This window comes from Malus domestica, chromosome 15 (genome assembly GCF_042453785.1).
Source record: "Malus domestica chromosome 15, GDT2T_hap1".
Lineage (NCBI taxonomy): Eukaryota > Viridiplantae > Streptophyta > Magnoliopsida > Rosales > Rosaceae > Malus > Malus domestica.
The window spans coordinates 48,003,244-48,019,671 of NC_091675.1; the positions used below are offsets into that span (position 1 = coordinate 48,003,244).

At 36.1% G+C, this 16,428-nt stretch overlaps 2 protein-coding genes across 3 annotated transcripts; both read right to left on the minus strand.

Moving 5' to 3' along the window:
- Positions 1–1,158: 1,158 nt before the first annotated feature.
- On the minus strand, positions 1,159–5,480 carry LOC103425266 (universal stress protein PHOS34). The gene is made up of 5 exons (XM_008363347.4): positions 4,914–5,480; positions 4,667–4,770; positions 4,416–4,534; positions 3,057–3,150; positions 1,159–1,537 (listed from the first exon to the last, which is right to left on the minus strand). The coding sequence occupies exons 1-4, from the start codon at positions 5,122–5,124 to the stop codon at positions 3,066–3,068; spliced, it is 519 nt and encodes a 172-aa protein (XP_008361569.1). The 5' UTR covers positions 5,125–5,480; the 3' UTR covers positions 1,159–1,537; positions 3,057–3,065.
- A 4,527-nt stretch (positions 5,481–10,007) lies between these two features.
- On the minus strand, positions 10,008–14,822 carry LOC103401984 (eukaryotic translation initiation factor 3 subunit C). Of its 2 annotated transcripts, none has more exons than XM_008340716.4 (4): positions 14,631–14,822; positions 14,126–14,197; positions 12,213–13,997; positions 10,008–11,202 (listed from the first exon to the last, which is right to left on the minus strand). In XM_008340716.4, exons 2-4 carry the CDS (start codon positions 14,147–14,149, stop codon positions 10,228–10,230), a joined length of 2,784 nt encoding a protein of 927 aa, XP_008338938.2. In that variant the 5' UTR covers positions 14,150–14,197; positions 14,631–14,822; the 3' UTR covers positions 10,008–10,227. The 2 variants fall into 2 exon arrangements, with proteins under 2 accessions (XP_008338938.2, XP_070670162.1); XM_070814061.1 differs by having other exon boundaries at positions 14,126–14,369; positions 14,631–14,768.
- Between the last annotated feature and the right edge of the window lie 1,606 nt (positions 14,823–16,428).

Here is a 16,428-nt window from a genome sequence, read left to right on the forward strand (position 1 = left end):
AAGTTGAATACACTGAAATCTTGAAGAAAGCTCTGCTCTGTGTGTGTGTGCATTTTACTGTTCCATTGAATCTACCAGAAAATCAAACACTAATAGTTCAAATATGCAACTATTGTCTGTAGAAAATTGTTTCTGCATGGGTCATATAGCTTTTAATAGTTACTTGTAATGTGTTATATGTACGTGAGCTAAGAATTGACAATCTCCTCCATGATCAAATTTTCTTCCAACTTTGCCATTGTAAAGTAATAAACCACAGTTGTGCAAGGGCTTGTTTGATGTCTAAAATTGGCTAGGCACATTTCAATTGCCATCCAAATATTTCGAATATTTGGATTCACGTCACATGAACCACACTACTTCAGTTCCCACTTTGTACATCAGCCCACCACTTGGTCCACGTCACGTAATTCCATTGTTTCACTTCAATTGTTTTGACGTTACAACGATTGCTTTGAGATTCAGTCACAAAGCATACTACATGACTAAGGGTGACTTTCAATCGAATTGGATCATAAATAAGTATTCTAATGCCAATCATTATAGTTTCCGAATCAGTTCTAACTTCGAAATTTATCAAAAAATTCAGAATCAATTTTATCTCATAATTTTTGGAAAATATTTCAGATCTTCTACATTTTGCAAGACTAAAGATTTTCAAACTTTTATGTACCCACCATTCAAAATTTTAAAGGATTTTTGGAATATTTGTAGGCCATCACATGAGAGTGACATAAAATCATATTAGACTAAATAAAATTTATGATGATGCTCTTTATTTTAACATATGCATTTTGAACCTTTTTTTTTTTTTTTTTTTAGAGTACTAAGTTTGCATGACCAAACCATACCAAAAATTTTCCTTCCAAGTCTCTACATTTTCGATTTTGAAAATTTAAAAAAATTTGGATGGCAATTGGAATGCAATTAATCAATCCGAAATTTTGCCCCAAATTTCTCAAACTTAGTATTCTAAAAAAATATGCATGTGCGTGGCATTTTCTTCCTCATGCATGGCATCAACTATAAACTGTGATATGTATGCATCGGTGTATACCATACACTGATGCATACTAAAAAAACTCCGTTACTTAACCTTTGTGAGCAAAATATGTATGTCCAATTTTCTGACCACAATTGAAAGGATGCAGAATCTCGTAATTTTAAAGGAGAGGATTTTCCTTGGTTTTAGGCCATAATAATCAAAATGAAAGATGGTCAGGGACGGTTATGATTTCATCAATACACAATGCAGACATGAGGAAAATAACAGGCAATGAGAGATGGTCAAGGACAGTCGGTAACATAACCGTATCATTACTTCTACCTTATTACTGCTATACACTACTCATTTAACATTCTCCAGCAGAAGAAGACTACACATCTTACTGTAATTTCCCCCAAATATTCACAGGGCTTGAAAAGTGGGATCAAAACAGTCGGTCACACAGCAACGTATTGGTCGAGCATTGCATAAACATTCCACATTTACAGTTGATCTTGATGAGCTTTCACACGAGGGCAGATGTACTCAAGTCTGAAGATAAAGCACAAGATCGATCAAAGCCATATATAATTTCGAAAATAGGGATGCAAAGTCAACAACTGAGGTATGACATCAAACAGCATAACTACGGTGCTTACTGCATAATGAATGAAAATTTTATGGAATTGCAACAGCTGGTTGCAAGCAAAGCAGCTGGGCACTTTTTCACTATCAACGCGATTTGGTCATCAAAACAAAACAAAACAAAACGAAACGAAAATATTGACAATGATACAATGGTCGCATGAAAGAAAGATTAGTATGGGAGAAATGGAGCTACACGTGAGCGAGCCACAGTTCTTCAGTATACCATGAACATATGAATAGAAAAGAAAATGAGCCAGGGTTCTTCAATATATCACCAACATATGAATATAAAAGGAAATATGAAACGAAAATATCAAATTTGGTAGGCAGCCAATACTCAAGCAAACCAACCTCACATCAAACTTCTTTGATTCTTCTACATGAACACTTTTGTTGAGCAATGAAAATCAGAGCAGCATTTAGTTTAGTTTTCCTTTTAATACCTCAGGTTATGAAATAGCATTCATGAACCAATAACTGGCCCATGAGGGACACAAGCATCATCTCATTAGAGAAAATAAACATGTCTATGCATTTAACCATCGCAGCCTCCAAATAAATATAGCTTAAACCATCCAACTTCTATCTCACCTTATTGAATGTCAACATAACCATAGACCAGCACAGAAAGATGAGCCAGAAACATCCACAACAATTTACTATCCTCATCATCATCCATAGATAACTCACTCCAAGATTCATCATTGTCTAAGATTCATTATTGATCTTTTCCAGTGCCACAACTGAGACATCATGAATGATGAAAGTGCCATTTATCCTGTAATTACTACTCTAACCATTACATCAACCTCCTATCTTGATGCAGAGAGTAATCATCTTGAACTAAATTAGCTAGATAATCGTCAACCTCCTATCTTGATGCAAAGTGACGTTGAACGCATGATACACAAGTAGCTTAACAGAGCAAAGGTTCTAACATGACTCAGTTTTGTCCAAAATGAAATATGCAGGTAGGATCTATATGAAAATTTAGCTCACAGGTCCCAAACTAGAAAATCTGTCAACCCTTTTAAAACCATCCACTTCAAATGGATTTTCTTCTGTGTGGGATTTTCCAATTAGAATGCTCACAACAAACCTCGGCTAGGTAACTCAACCATGTCCTGAAGTTGAAATGCAAGAATATATCATTTAAATCAGATAACATGCACCATCAGGGTATGTTTGGCGAAACAAATCTAAGTCTGAGTCAGATAGAGTCATTTGATTGATACGAGGAAAGGTTGATATTACGTTGCACAAAAGCATGGAGAGCTTTGAAGAGAAGTGAATCATAATATAGATCATAAAAATAAATAATAAATAATTGAAGAGCAATAAAAGTTAGAAAGAAAATCGCAAGAAAGAAAAATGAGAATGGAAATGCTGCTGTAGATGGGTGATAGATTAATGAGATGCATACCTTTCCTTATCAGGTAACAGTCTTGGCCTTAACAATGATGACTGGGCATTGCACATGGTTCGCACAGAAGTTGCTTACACTTCCCAGAAACATCCTGTATACAGAGTGCACAATGTAAATCTTGTTATGTTTAATCATAGTTCTGGTCTAATTAGTTGAAGTTACTCTTTAAAACAAAAGAAATAACTCAAAGGTAGCCATCCTGTGTTCTATCACCTCGCCCCTACAGGCTACAGCCCTACCCTCACTCCCATCGAGAACCAAAAGATGTAAGACCAAGTACAGATATATAAAGCTAAAACATGAAGTCAGATCCTCCTCCCACTTTGCTTTTATCAAAATACAACAGGAAACTTCAATTTCTTGCTCCTAACAAATTTTAAAACATTAAGACTAATAATTTTGCCACATGGTATCACAAAGACTTGTCAGTTTTGTGTCTTCACATGGAAAAATCCTAGCATACAACTGTTGTGTACAAACTCCCTCCGATAAAACTATTCACATAACTGGCATGTGAGGCATTGAAACTTGAATGTGAGAGGGCTTTTCAATGGATTATCCCGGACCTACGCGAGGTATTGACGGTGATTCTCAAATATTGCAGAACAGAATGTGATACGATGAGATAGAATACAATAGAAACAAAGACACAGGGAACAGGCTTGCATTCACAGGTTGCATTCAAGAAACATTTACTTCTCCTGGGCTTTAAAATCTCGACAATTTTACACAACCCATTTGAGAAACAGAAAAACAAACAGATGTAGTAAATGACCATCCCTCAAGTCCATGCCTACTGTGACCACGTCATGCTCCTCCCACACGAAACTAGCAGCTCTAGAAGGAAAATGTGTTGGTAGCACTATAGGGCTATAAACACTAAAGAGACAGTCCATTAGACAGATGACAGAAGCATGGAAACACAAGGTTGCTGACATAGTCAAATGCCATGCATATACACAATACATCTCATAAAGAGGGCTCATCAACTTGCTTCAAGACGGTACTCACAGGCGCATTCTATGACCCTTCCTAAGCTAATCAGCTTGTACCCAATTGACTATGGTTCTCAAAGACCTCAGCGGTATTATTAGCTCGAATAAGTTAACAAACATGTTTCATTACGCAAATGTAAGAACTTCAGATAAGATATTTCCTATTTGGATGCTCAAAACTAAGTACATTCCTCCAATGAAATTAAACTGGTCGCGATGTGTGTCATTGGAGAAAATTTTTCTGTATAACTATCACACTGCCACATGGTGGTACTAATGCACGCATTGAAATCTCAAAAATTTCTCGTGTTGGTTAGTAGTTTTATCAGTCCTATCAACAAATAGAAACGAAAAAAGTCACCTTTTAATTGGGCCAAAAGCCCTGGACCCCATGACAAGCAAATCAGCATGCAAATTCTCAACAGCTTCACCAATTTTCTCCTTAGGATCCCCAACAACCACTTGGGTTTTTACATTCACCTATTCCCAGCAAAACCATGAAAATATACTTTCACACAATAAAAACTACGAAAATTAAATCATCAAATTAAACCAGGTCTTAAAAAACTTATCAGTAAAGCAAGCGGCTTTAAACCCTAAATAAACCCAAACCTTCTTTTCGGAGCAAATTTTCAAAGCGTGTTCAATTATGGCCTCCGTAATCCGCCTCTGGTGCGCCTCGATCGCCGCCGTGAACGCCGGCACCTCCAAATCGTCTAAACCAATTTATCCAGATCCAATTCGTCAATATCAGGCCAGAAAATCCCAGAAATGTAACAGAATTATTAATTGGTAATTTGAAATGAATTAACGAATGAAAACGGTGGACGGCGGTGGCGGCGGAGACAAGAGACTTAACTGGGACCACCGAAGGGAATGGCCGGGGGACTGAGGCCGGCTGCGATAGAGGGCGGAGACTGGACGTGGAGGACGACGAAGTGGCCAGCGGAGGTGGTGGAGTCGGGTGCAGAGGATCGGAGCTTGAGGTTGTCGAGGGCCCAGGTCAAGGCGTTCATGCTCTCCTCGCTGCCATCAACGGCCACGATCACGCATCCGAGGTTTCCGGTCATGGTTTTTCAACTTGAATTTCGCCGGCGATTGCCCTAAAAGAAAAGCTCCACTTGCTACTGACTTTTTTGGGTCACTTGCTACCGATTTGTGATCGGACTTTCAGATTACCAAATTTAAATAAATAAAAGAAATCCTTCTCCATTGCCCAAAGAATAAAAAATATTATTTCTCAAAAAGGAAAGGTATTATTATTTATTAAACATTTATGGCTTTGGCCGAAACCGAAAGGACACAATGACTAGGGGTTTTGTTTAGTGAGTCTGGAATTTTGGCTCCTTTCTCGATGTTGGGAGGATGTGCAGCAGTGATTATATTTTTTTCCTTTTTATTTTAAAATTGTAATTTGATGGAATTTTGGTTAACAAACAGAGTTTTATTAATATGTAATTTAAATAATTTTTAAAAACAAGATAGGAGTTTGTTGATTTGATTTCTCCTTCTGCGAGAGTTTTTGTATTTTTAGTTTTTTATGTTGGTATGTTGAATCTATTTTTAGATAGGGCGGAGTTGTTTGGTAAATTGGATCTATTAAATCTATAAGCGTTGTACTCTTTTTCTTAATATAATTCAGAAATTTTTTGCTCTCACATAATTTCCGTATAACACGAGATTTAGTAATTTATTGGTCCTCGTGATTTTGCAATTCTTGTTGAGCCTAACTTTCAACGAACATCGTAAAGCACACCTATTGCCTTGAAATTAGTCATGCAATTCTCTTAGATCTAGTTTGTAATGACAATTTTGGGGCTGACCAAAAATGAAAATACGTGTACAAACGAGATGCAATAAGCATTTGAATTTTTGAATGCTCAGAACATCTCCAGCAGTCACCCCAATTACAAAAGGCACTTTGGTTGAATTGTCTTTTGCCCAGAAAAATCAGCTCCAGCAGTGAAAATTTGAAAATATGGAAAGCAATCGCTTGGAGAAGCATCAGACATGGAGGGGGCCCACCCCACGTGAAGGACCAGAGCCAAATGGCTCCATACCTATTTTGTTTTGAACCCGGATTCTCGTCAAATCCGTTTCGTGAGAATTCCGAAAATCCATCAATCTTATCCGTTGATTGTATATTATGTGGTTAAAAATTATTTTAAATATTTTTATTTAAAATTAAACATAAATAGTACTTGACAAAAACTAATCACACGAGATACGATAAACGAACACGATTTACAGATTCTAATGATCCTCACCAAAAAGATCCTTATGTTTTTTAGTTGGACTTTCAAATGTTAATTTGATGGACAAAAGGTTAAAATATATTATGGAATTTATACATTTTATTCTTTCACCTGCATTCTCATCAACGTCCAAGATTATTTTAAAAGTAAAAAATTAAAAAAATTAAAACTAAAAAAATCCAAAAAATAAAAATACCCAATCATATATTAAAAAATAAACAAAAAATTTTAAAAATGAAAAACATATTTGTGAATAGTAATCGCTCTTGTCTTTACCCTTTCTCCTTCCAAACTACAGACCCACAAAGGAATTACCGTTTGGAGTGAAAAGTATAGGTAATTTTATTGCGCCAATTGTCATTGCTCTCCACCAACTGATGAAGATGCTCTTATACATAAGGGTATAGTAGCATATTAAATGTGTTTATTTGCCAAAAAATAATTGTGAAATCGCACCATAATATAACACAATAAGTACATAAAACACTCCAAAAATGAAAACTTCATGATTATGTCTACGACTAGATACCGTGAGAAGAATGATAAGTACATATTACAATAAAAAAATGTCTTATCAAGTACTATTTTTGGGGTCGATTAAGTTACCCCAATGTTGCCAAGGTCATAATGTTGATGGGAAATGCTCTTCCAATACGGAGAGGCACAGTCCACACAGGAATTTTTTTTTACCCTTAATGTCAAATTGAGGGCTGGCTACAATATATAGAATATATGGATTTAGTATAATCGCGCATTAATGCTTCCGATATGATTGATGAGTGTCATTACAATATAGATGAGTTAATATGGTGATTCGGCCAAGTACATGAATATATTGTAACTAAGTTCATCTTAAGAGATAACACAAATCTCATTTTGTAACAAGGAGCTTGTGTTTTGAGTAGATAAGAGCATTTTGCCTAACACGTTGATAACCAGAGTCTGAACTTCAATTAAAATAAAAGAACATTATCTTATTGGCATGAGAAGATAATTTTTTTTTTTTATGCATAATGTAATTATTGTGCACATCCTTACATGCGAATGCACTTTTTAAATGGATGAGTCCTGAATTTTAGTTGCTAAATTCACTAAGAAGATAAAGCATAAATATAAAAACAAATTGTTAGAAATGACAAAAACACACGTCATTTTTAACTCCTCCACTATTTTTTTTTTTTGAACAATACAAGGCAACTTATTAAACAAAGAACATTCGACCAAAAAAAATATATTAAACAAAGAACAAAGAAAAAGCTTTGCACGCTTCGGTAACCATAGTATCTAGCATTTAATAATAAAATGAAATTTAACGAAAAGTTTTCGGTACTGTTTGTTTTAACAAAAAATCATATTTTTACACTAAAAAGTTAATTTTTGTACTATTCACTTTTGTTTTGTCTTTATTATTAAAACTCAAAGTTTTCAAACCATTTTAATTAATTTTTCTAATAATAAATGCTATGAATTAGACAGTTGCTATGTATTAGTTTGAAGTGCGGAAGTGGAAGCTAAATAATATTTCCAATATTGATAAGAGTAATACTAGGGAACCCAAATTTTAAACTTAAATAATATTTCCAATATCGAGGGCTGGCTACAATATATGGAATATATGTATTTAGTATAATCGCGCATTAATGCTTAGATATGATTGGTGGATGTCATTACAATATAGATGAGTTAATAGGGTGATTCGGCCAAGTGCATGAATATATTGTAACTAAGTTCATCTTAAGAGATAATACAAATCTTATTTTGTAATAAGGAGCTTGTGTTTTGAGTAGATAAGAGCATTTTGCCTAACACGCTGATAACCAGAATCTGGATTCCGATTGAAATAAAAGAACATTATCTTATTGGCATGGGAAGAGAATTATTATTTTTTTATGCATAATGTAATTATTGTGCACATCCTTACATGCAAATACACTTTTTAAATGGATGAGTCCTGAATTTTAGTTGTTAAATTCACTAAGAAGATAAAGCATAAATATAAAAACAAATTGTTAGAAATGACAAAAACACACGTCATTTTTAACTTCTCCACTTTTTTTTTTTTTTTTGAACAATACAAGGCAACTTATTAAACAAAGAACATTCGACCAAAAAAAATATATTAAACAAAGAACAAAGAAAAAGCTTTGCACGCTTCGGTAACCATAGTATCTAGCGTTTAATAATAAAGGAAATTTAACGAAAAATTTTCGGTACTGTTTATTTTAATAAAAAATTATATTTTTACACTAAAAAGTTAATTTTGGTACTATTTACTTTTGTTTTGTCTTTATTATTAAAACTTAAAGTTTTCAAACCATTTTAATTAATTTTTCTAATAATAAATGCTATGAATTAGACAGTTGCTATGTATTAGTTTGAAGTGTGGAAGTGGAAGCTAAATAATATTTCCAATATTGATAAGAGTAATACTAGGGAACCCAAATTTTAAACTTAAATTGATCAATTAAATAATGTATTACTAATTAAAAAAAAACACGTTAGTCAACACTTAGTTAATAATCCAATCATCTACAACTACATCATTTGATTTGGAAATTTGGCTTTAAAAAGTTGCGTGATACTAGAGAGACTAAATTTGGAGACAAAATTTGCAAACTAAATTATATGTCACCAATAGGAAACACATTTATCAACCCTTAAGTGATAAACCAATCATCAACTTTCAAGTCTTTTAGTTTCGCAAATTTTGTCTACAAATTTAGTTTCCCTAGCATTACTCTAAAAATTTGATTTCCCTAGTATTACCCTATTGGTAATGAAAGTGTTGGTGTCGCCGCGTTTTTCTGTTGTTCGTGTTAAGGGTTTTTTTATTTTTTATTTTTTTTATTATTAAAAGTTAACAATGTTATGGAAAAGTTTTAGTGGTATTCTTCTTCACTTGTAAGTGAGAGGTTTTAGGTTCGATTCTCGTCAAATGCAAATTTGAACCACATAATTGCTAGTCTATTACGAGGAACCCATTTCCTACCCCCTTAGTGTCGATAAAAACAGTGTTACATTGAAGTTAAAGGAAGGAACGTGTTATCGAAAAAATTGGACTTGTCAGAGAATTCGCAGAGGAAAGTTGGGCATAACAGATTTGAACTCATCTTTATGATTTCCTACACCTCCAGCTAAATGCAGGCAATTGCTTTATCTCGCAACTTTTTATTTTAACAAAATAATAGAAGCCGTGTTTTTATTTTTTTTATTAAAGCACAACAATATCAAATTAGCTCTGAATCGTAAGTAACCTATGCTCTTGGAAATAGTTTTCGAACCTATCCGTTGGCAACCCTAGGCTTAAGGAAATTAGTTCCATCCACAACTCTAATTCTATCCTTCTCCATTCATGTGTTTGGCGCTTCGAAGTATAATGAGCTAGACAATTTTCTCAAAATGGTATTTTGGTTTTTATTGGTCTTTTAAGTTTTGGATTGAACAAAGTAGAATTTAATCGACATAAACAAAAGGAAAAGTGCAGAGGAGAAAACGGAAGTGAGAAAATCACTATCATCTCGAAAAGCGGCATAGGTGTGTTCTCCAGTGGTATGGAGAGTGGGTTTCAGTGTAATTTAATCCTTCTTAAAAGCAAACATCCTAAAATGTGTTTTAAGTACAAAACTTGAAGACGGGCAAGATCAAGCATAAATATAAAAAACATGCATTTGCCTTACCAGGCAACTTATGAAACAAAATACAAAGAAAAGCCTTGCATGATTTGATAACCATAGTATTTTAGCATACAAAACCCCACCTCTCAAAGTTTAAAGGTACAAATTTAAGCCTCCAAATACGTAAATCCAAACGATCAAGGACTTGGTTTATAAAGAGAGAACTTAATCGAGAACAGAAACGAAACAGTAAGCGCTCTAATCAAAATGCTGCTGAATAATTATACTTTTTTTTTCTTGATGTTTAGGCGCGAGGCCCTCTATTTAGACTGACCATGCGAGTTGAGGTATCCTGAGAACCCCTTGCGGACCTCCCTGATCCTGCATATGCACCATCTTGATAACGGGTGTTTTGCCCTGTCCCTCTGTATTGACCTGTGCGGTCCCTGTTATACCCACCCCCAGCATTTTGGTTGAATGGTCTCCCTCCAGCGTTGTACCCTGTACGCCCAGCGCCACCACCTTGCCTTTGATTGAAGGACATGTTATCTTGCCATCTACCGCCACTCCCAGCAACTGATCCAGCACCGTAGTCCTGGTTGTCTCTCCGCCTTTGAGGTAGATCTAACCCACCGCCACCACCTATCCTTGCTTCTGTTGCCCTTTCGTTACTTTCTGCAAGGATTGACAACTTCTCAGTCAACTGGAACGCTAGAGCCTGCAGCCTAGTCTGCTCAATGTCATGGAAAACAATGCAACGTGTTGGCTGGTCCCAACTGGCAAAGAGCTCTTCGTTGATCATCATCTTGCTAACAATGCTGTGTGTCTGGGCCTCTGTAAGGTCAAACAACGTGCTGAGTTGTTCCAAGCTCAGAGTCTTATAGGATGAGGAGAAGGTAAAAAGATAGGTCCTTAGAGCTTCTTCCTTGATCTTAGCCTTGAGCATCTCAAGAACATGCTCACGGTTCCTAAGGAGCTTCCAAACATCAAGAGAATTGATGACATCAAAGGCCTTCTGGCAGTCACCTTTGCCAAGGGCCCTGGAAGCTGCCATTACATGGTCCCTAACATTTTCAGGGGGACCGGTGAATGTTTGCTTCTCACTCACCTCAAGCAACCGACGGAATGTCTTACTGATCAATCTGCGTTTCGCATCATGGGTGTTTGCAGCCATATTAGGCACTTCCAGCAGCATGGCACATATCAAATGCACCGCCTCCAGGAGCTCAGGGTTGATATGCATATGGTAAGGCATTTGTCGTCTCCTCTCCAGCCTTTCCTGAAAACGGGGAAAAAAAAAAAAAACAATTATAGAGAATAGAGGGATGATTTCAAAGTGTACTTGGAGCAGTAATAATGTAGGGTCTGGAAAAAAGAATTAATTAACTGTTTCTTAGGCCCCATTTTCTAAAACATGATGACCAAACTATACTCTATTACTAGTTTCAGCTTTTCCAAATGTGAATCATCTGTTGTCCCTAGCTATTTCGCTCAAAGTGACCAATCTGTTGTGTCAACTTCAACAAGAATCTTAAAGATATGCCACACTTAAATTAGAGAATCAGCAGCACACGCAGCAATTTCCAAATTGTATTACGGGACCAAAATTACCATGAATTTCATAACTCCACAGAATCAGTATATTTGGCAAAAAAATAAACATTCTAAATGAGCAAAAGAACGTTAAGTGTTTAAATACATCTTAAATATTCACAAACATCTTTCATGATCGGATAATATAACTCTAACAAGTCCCGGTTCCAACTTTTGACATCCTATTGCAAGGTGCAGATACAATTTATAGCATTTTTTTTTTAAACTAGTGTCTCCAGATCTTTGACCCGACTAAGATGGCTTATCAGATCATTTATCTAATTCATAAATAATAGTTTTTGCAGATAATGTAATTCTTAAATAATAAATCATTTCCATCACTTTAAAAAAAGAGTTCACGCAAATTTTATTTGGTTGTTGAAATCAACAGCTAGTTCTGAAAACACTAAAATTTTAAACTTGAGGATTTTCTTTTCATGAACAAAACAGTGACTTCAAATCACATAGAAGAATGGTGCTAGATGACCTTGCTCTTCCCCAATTTTTTCCCTAATTCTTGCATAGGGTTGGTCCCACTATATTATGGGGGCTTTGCTCCCAGTGAGGGACTTTGGAAGAATAAAAATTTGGGATAAGAGTTGGGTACTAAAGCCTTTTCCTAAAGCATAATACGCACATAATGAGATAATAAAAAGAATAAGCACATGGAAAAAATTAACAGAGGCAACTGCACACCTGTTCTGGAGTTTTCTCATGATATCTACTTTGTGATACACCTTGGGCAAGCAACTCTTTTACTCTTCCACCAGAATATAGTTCAGAAAGGCAGCTATGCGCTTCAGTAATTAATCCATTACGAAATGCACACAGACCAAGTTGTGCCATGGCCCTGTTATAAAGTATCTGGGTCGAAATGTCCATCTGCTGAACATTATCTTGCAGGTGACTCATAAGCAGCAAGTCACGGGAAGTGGAAAACTCATCCAGCAGAGCATGGTGATAAATATCACAAAGCATTGCACGAGCTTTAGTCCTCTCATCTCCATACTTGTATATGAGGGAAACCAATATATCCATCATAGTCCTGCTACTCTCAGAGAAGGTGGGTTTTCGAGGAACGAGCTCGGGAACAACAATAAATGAAGATGGACCACGACTTTCCTCAGCTGCTCTAGGCTCTTCACCATTATCACTCTCTCCTGTATGCTCCGCCAATTTTCGCATGGCATCATAAACTTCTTGTGGCTTATAATAGATAAGTTCGACGCGCCTTAGGGCTACCTTAGCAGCAGCTTTGTAATTTCCAACCCGTTCTAAATACTCTTGAACATTTTGAGCTAGAACCAAAAACATAGGCTCATCCCTGAGTCTTTCAATGTACTCACGAGTGTGGGGATCAATGCATTGCAAGCTCTTGAAGAACTCAGTATCTATCCTTTCCAAGAAGGCCACCAAGTTTCCCCAAACCCTAATTGTCCCATCATAATCTGGTCCCTTCTGGGATTCATTCTCATCAGGCTCTACCATGTCATCCACCGTGATATTAGGATACTTCACAAGAATATCAAGTATAACGTGCATATTCTGCACACACTTCTTCCACACATTTATAGGCATGTGCCCATTGAGACCAGGATTCACATCAAACTGAGCAGAAACAACACTGAAAAATATCTCCAGCTTCTGTGCAGGGGTCTTTGCAACCTTTGTCAAGAAGGTAAGCTGCTCAACCTGCTCAAACCTTCCAGTTCCCTTCCTGCCCCTAGCAGCCACAACCTCTTTAAATTTCTTGTTAACAGTATCCCACGTGATTTCACTAGGGTCCTTACTGAATTGCTTATCCATGAGCTTATCTTTCTTACTCATCTTCTTCTGCCAACCAGCTTCAGTTGGTTCTTCGTCTTCTTCTTCTTCCTCTGGTTCTTCGCTACCTGACGATGGAATATCAGTAGGATCCTCAATTTCAGAATCCGATGCATCGTCATCATCCGTTTCCTCTTCTGGAGGCTTATCATCTTCACTCTGCTCAGGATTCTCCCTATATTTATTAATTAAGTCCTCGTATTGCTTATTGTTCTTCTTCAGTTTCTGTTTCATTGAGTTCAAGGCCTTGGCATTGCTACTACTCATCTTCTTCTTAGCATCCTTGTTTGCCAAAGCCTGTGCCAGAAAGTCTTCTAACAATACAAGAGCTTTTATGTAGAGAGTAGGTACCTTTACAGCCTCGGTAACACGCATGACCTTCTCAAGCTGCTTATTTATCTTGTCAAAGCTCTCTTGCAAGCTAACCCAGTCATTGATATTCATCGCATTCTTCATTTGATGTACAGTCGCAGACAATTCATCAAAGCGCTTATCTTTCGCCGATCTAACAACGCGCTTCTGGTCATCAGAATCTTCACTATCACTTGCATTAGCCTGAAGGTAAGGGTTTAGGCCTGGTTCAGTGGTAGTCTCACCACCCGTAGGTTCAACCTCCTCTTCATAGTCACTTTCCTCATCCTCAGAATCGCTACCAGGCTAATTTAACACACACACAAAAAAAAAATAATACAACAAATTAGGGTTTAGGAAACACTACGCTCAAGATTTTACCGAAACACACAAGCCAGTAATTATAAACAAAACCCTAATTATAAACAAAATACCTGAGTCCAGAATCGAGATGCCATCCTTTCTTACAAGAAAACCGCAACAAGTCAAAGAAGAATCACAAGAATCTGCATTGAAAACGTACACAAAAAGATCTTACCGCAAGAGAACTAACAGAACGGGCTAAAATTAAAATACCCAATTTCACAGCAATATAAAAAATTCGGGTCATAAAAAACAATAAGATCCATGTTCGGTTTTCGAGAAACGGTAAGAAAATTCGGCCAAGAGCTCGCCTTCCTGTTCATCAGAAAATCATCATGAAACATATTCTCCGATTTACAAAAATTTTACACAGCTTATATGAGTCTTGCAATAAAAACCCTAAGCGAAAGCGAGAAAAATTTCAAAATTGGCTAACATATATATATGAGATTCAATTAAATTCGTGACGAAACTCTAACAGAAAACGAATTAAAACATATGCATATGACGAGAGAGAGAGAGAGAGAGAGAGAAAGAGAGAGAGACAGAGAGAGACAGAGAGAGATAAGGACTTACAGTGGATGAACAAAGCTTTGCTGAAGATTTGGGGGCAGAGCTTCAATGGCAGATAAGGTGAGGGGAAATCTCAGAGAACTCCGGTTGCGGCTTGAAAGAGACTCTTGCACTGTTGGGGAGAAAATTAGAGTCAAGATTAGGGCTGACTCACTCACACTCGAACGTTCTACTTTTCTTTTTGGGCTGGGCCCAAGCTATGTATTGATGGAATTTATCAGTTCTCCAAAGCCCAGACCCAACAATTTTTTGCATATTTTAAATTCCAATTTTACCCTTGTGACAAATCTTCATTTTTGAGAAATAAAAAATAAAAATGTGTTGAAGGTTAGAGAGTGAGGATAGGAGAGGGACGGCAAGAGAGAGAGGGGCAAGAATCATATGATGACTTAGGGGATGGCAACTTTACTCGTGGTTGAGTAAGGATAGAACAAAAACAAATCCACAGTACATTTAAGATAAAGTAGCGTATCTTAAACATCTTTTCAATGTTCGCGTGTAAGCGCAGATTGTATCTTACTAAAAGATTCACAACAAAGATGTTCGGCCGATGGGCGGAGCCACCTTATAGTTAGGGTGGTCATTTGACCCCTTGTAAACTTTTAATGATTCCATTAAAATAGTATGGATTAATATTATAATTTATTAGTGATCTATATTCATATATATATATATGGTAGAGTCCAATATGTGGTCTACTGAACAACTTAATCTCTATTTGTTAGATGACCGAAGAGTCCAATATGGTAGAGTTATTTCTTACCTTTTTGTCTCCTTTAATTACTTAATACATTTATAATATTTAGAAAATTAGGGAAATTTGCACAAACTGAAAAGGTAATCAATCAATTAGCACTAGACTTTAAACTTCTCTTCCATCAACAAAAAACTTTTAAACTTCTCCTATTGAGAGAATCGGGCATCTCCAACTCTAAGACAACAAGCCTTCACTAGTTCATCTTTGGAATTCTTTTCTAAATCAACAAATCAATTAAGTAATTCTTAACTCTTAGTTTACAATTTTCTTGCTCGTGACACTGGAACTAATCTTACCAGTTGTCACGGCTAGTGTTGAAAGAGTTTTTTTGCTATGAAGATATTGAAAAGTCATTTTCAAAACCAAATGGGAGATATATGGATGAATGACAGCATGATATTATATATCGAGAAAAATATCTTCGATAATATTGACAATAGTGTGATTATGAGAAGCTTTCAGAATTTAAACTCTAAAAATCATGGAGGGCAATTGTAATTTTAGTAGAATATTTCCTATTAAGACAAACTGTTATTTTTATATGAGTTTTTCTTATTATCTTTTATTCTTATTTTAAAGTTGATCCTCCTTCAAAGTTTTTTTGACTACATCACTGTCCGGCCTTGTGCACTGAGCTAAGTACAATAAAATGCCAGTTCTACTTACGTATGGAACTTTAGGTTCGAAGACCTTTTCATCATCCTCCTTAGGAAGGTATGGGCCTCATTGTGCATCAAGCGTACGAACAACCATGAATGTACTCGAAAGAAACATTTTCTCCTCATTAAAGTGGCATAACTTTGCCTTGGTGTAGTTTTCCTAGTGAACAGAATACAATCAGAACAATGCTCGATCTGAAAACCAAGACAATATCGTGCTTTCCTAGATCCTTCATCTCACATTCCAACTTAGGTGCACCAACTTCTTACAAGTAAGATATATCCAAGGTGGTGTCTTTAGGATCATCAAGTTGAGCAACATTGATAGGTAGGTGCATAAACAATGATATGTATTGTTGAAAAAAGGCATATCATGAGAAGATAC

Coding starts and splice junctions, on each gene's coding strand:
- LOC103425266 (XM_008363347.4), bottom strand. CDS start 5,124: ATGACCGGAAACCTCGGATGCGTGATCGTGGCCGTTGATGGCAGCGAG. Junction 4,771..4,913: donor CATTCCCTTCGGTGGTCCCA/GTTAAGTCTCTT, acceptor AAATTGGTTTAG/ACGATTTGGAGGTGCCGGCG. Junction 3,151..4,415: donor GCTTTTGGCCCAATTAAAAG/GTGACTTTTTTC, acceptor CTCTGTATACAG/GATGTTTCTGGGAAGTGTAA.
- LOC103401984 (XM_008340716.4), bottom strand. CDS start 14,149: ATGGCATCTCGATTCTGGACTCAG. Junction 13,998..14,125: donor CATCTCGATTCTGGACTCAG/GTATTTTGTTTA, acceptor GTGTTAAATTAG/CCTGGTAGCGATTCTGAGGA. Junction 11,203..12,212: donor ATGAGAAAACTCCAGAACAG/GTGTGCAGTTGC, acceptor CCCCGTTTTCAG/GAAAGGCTGGAGAGGAGACG.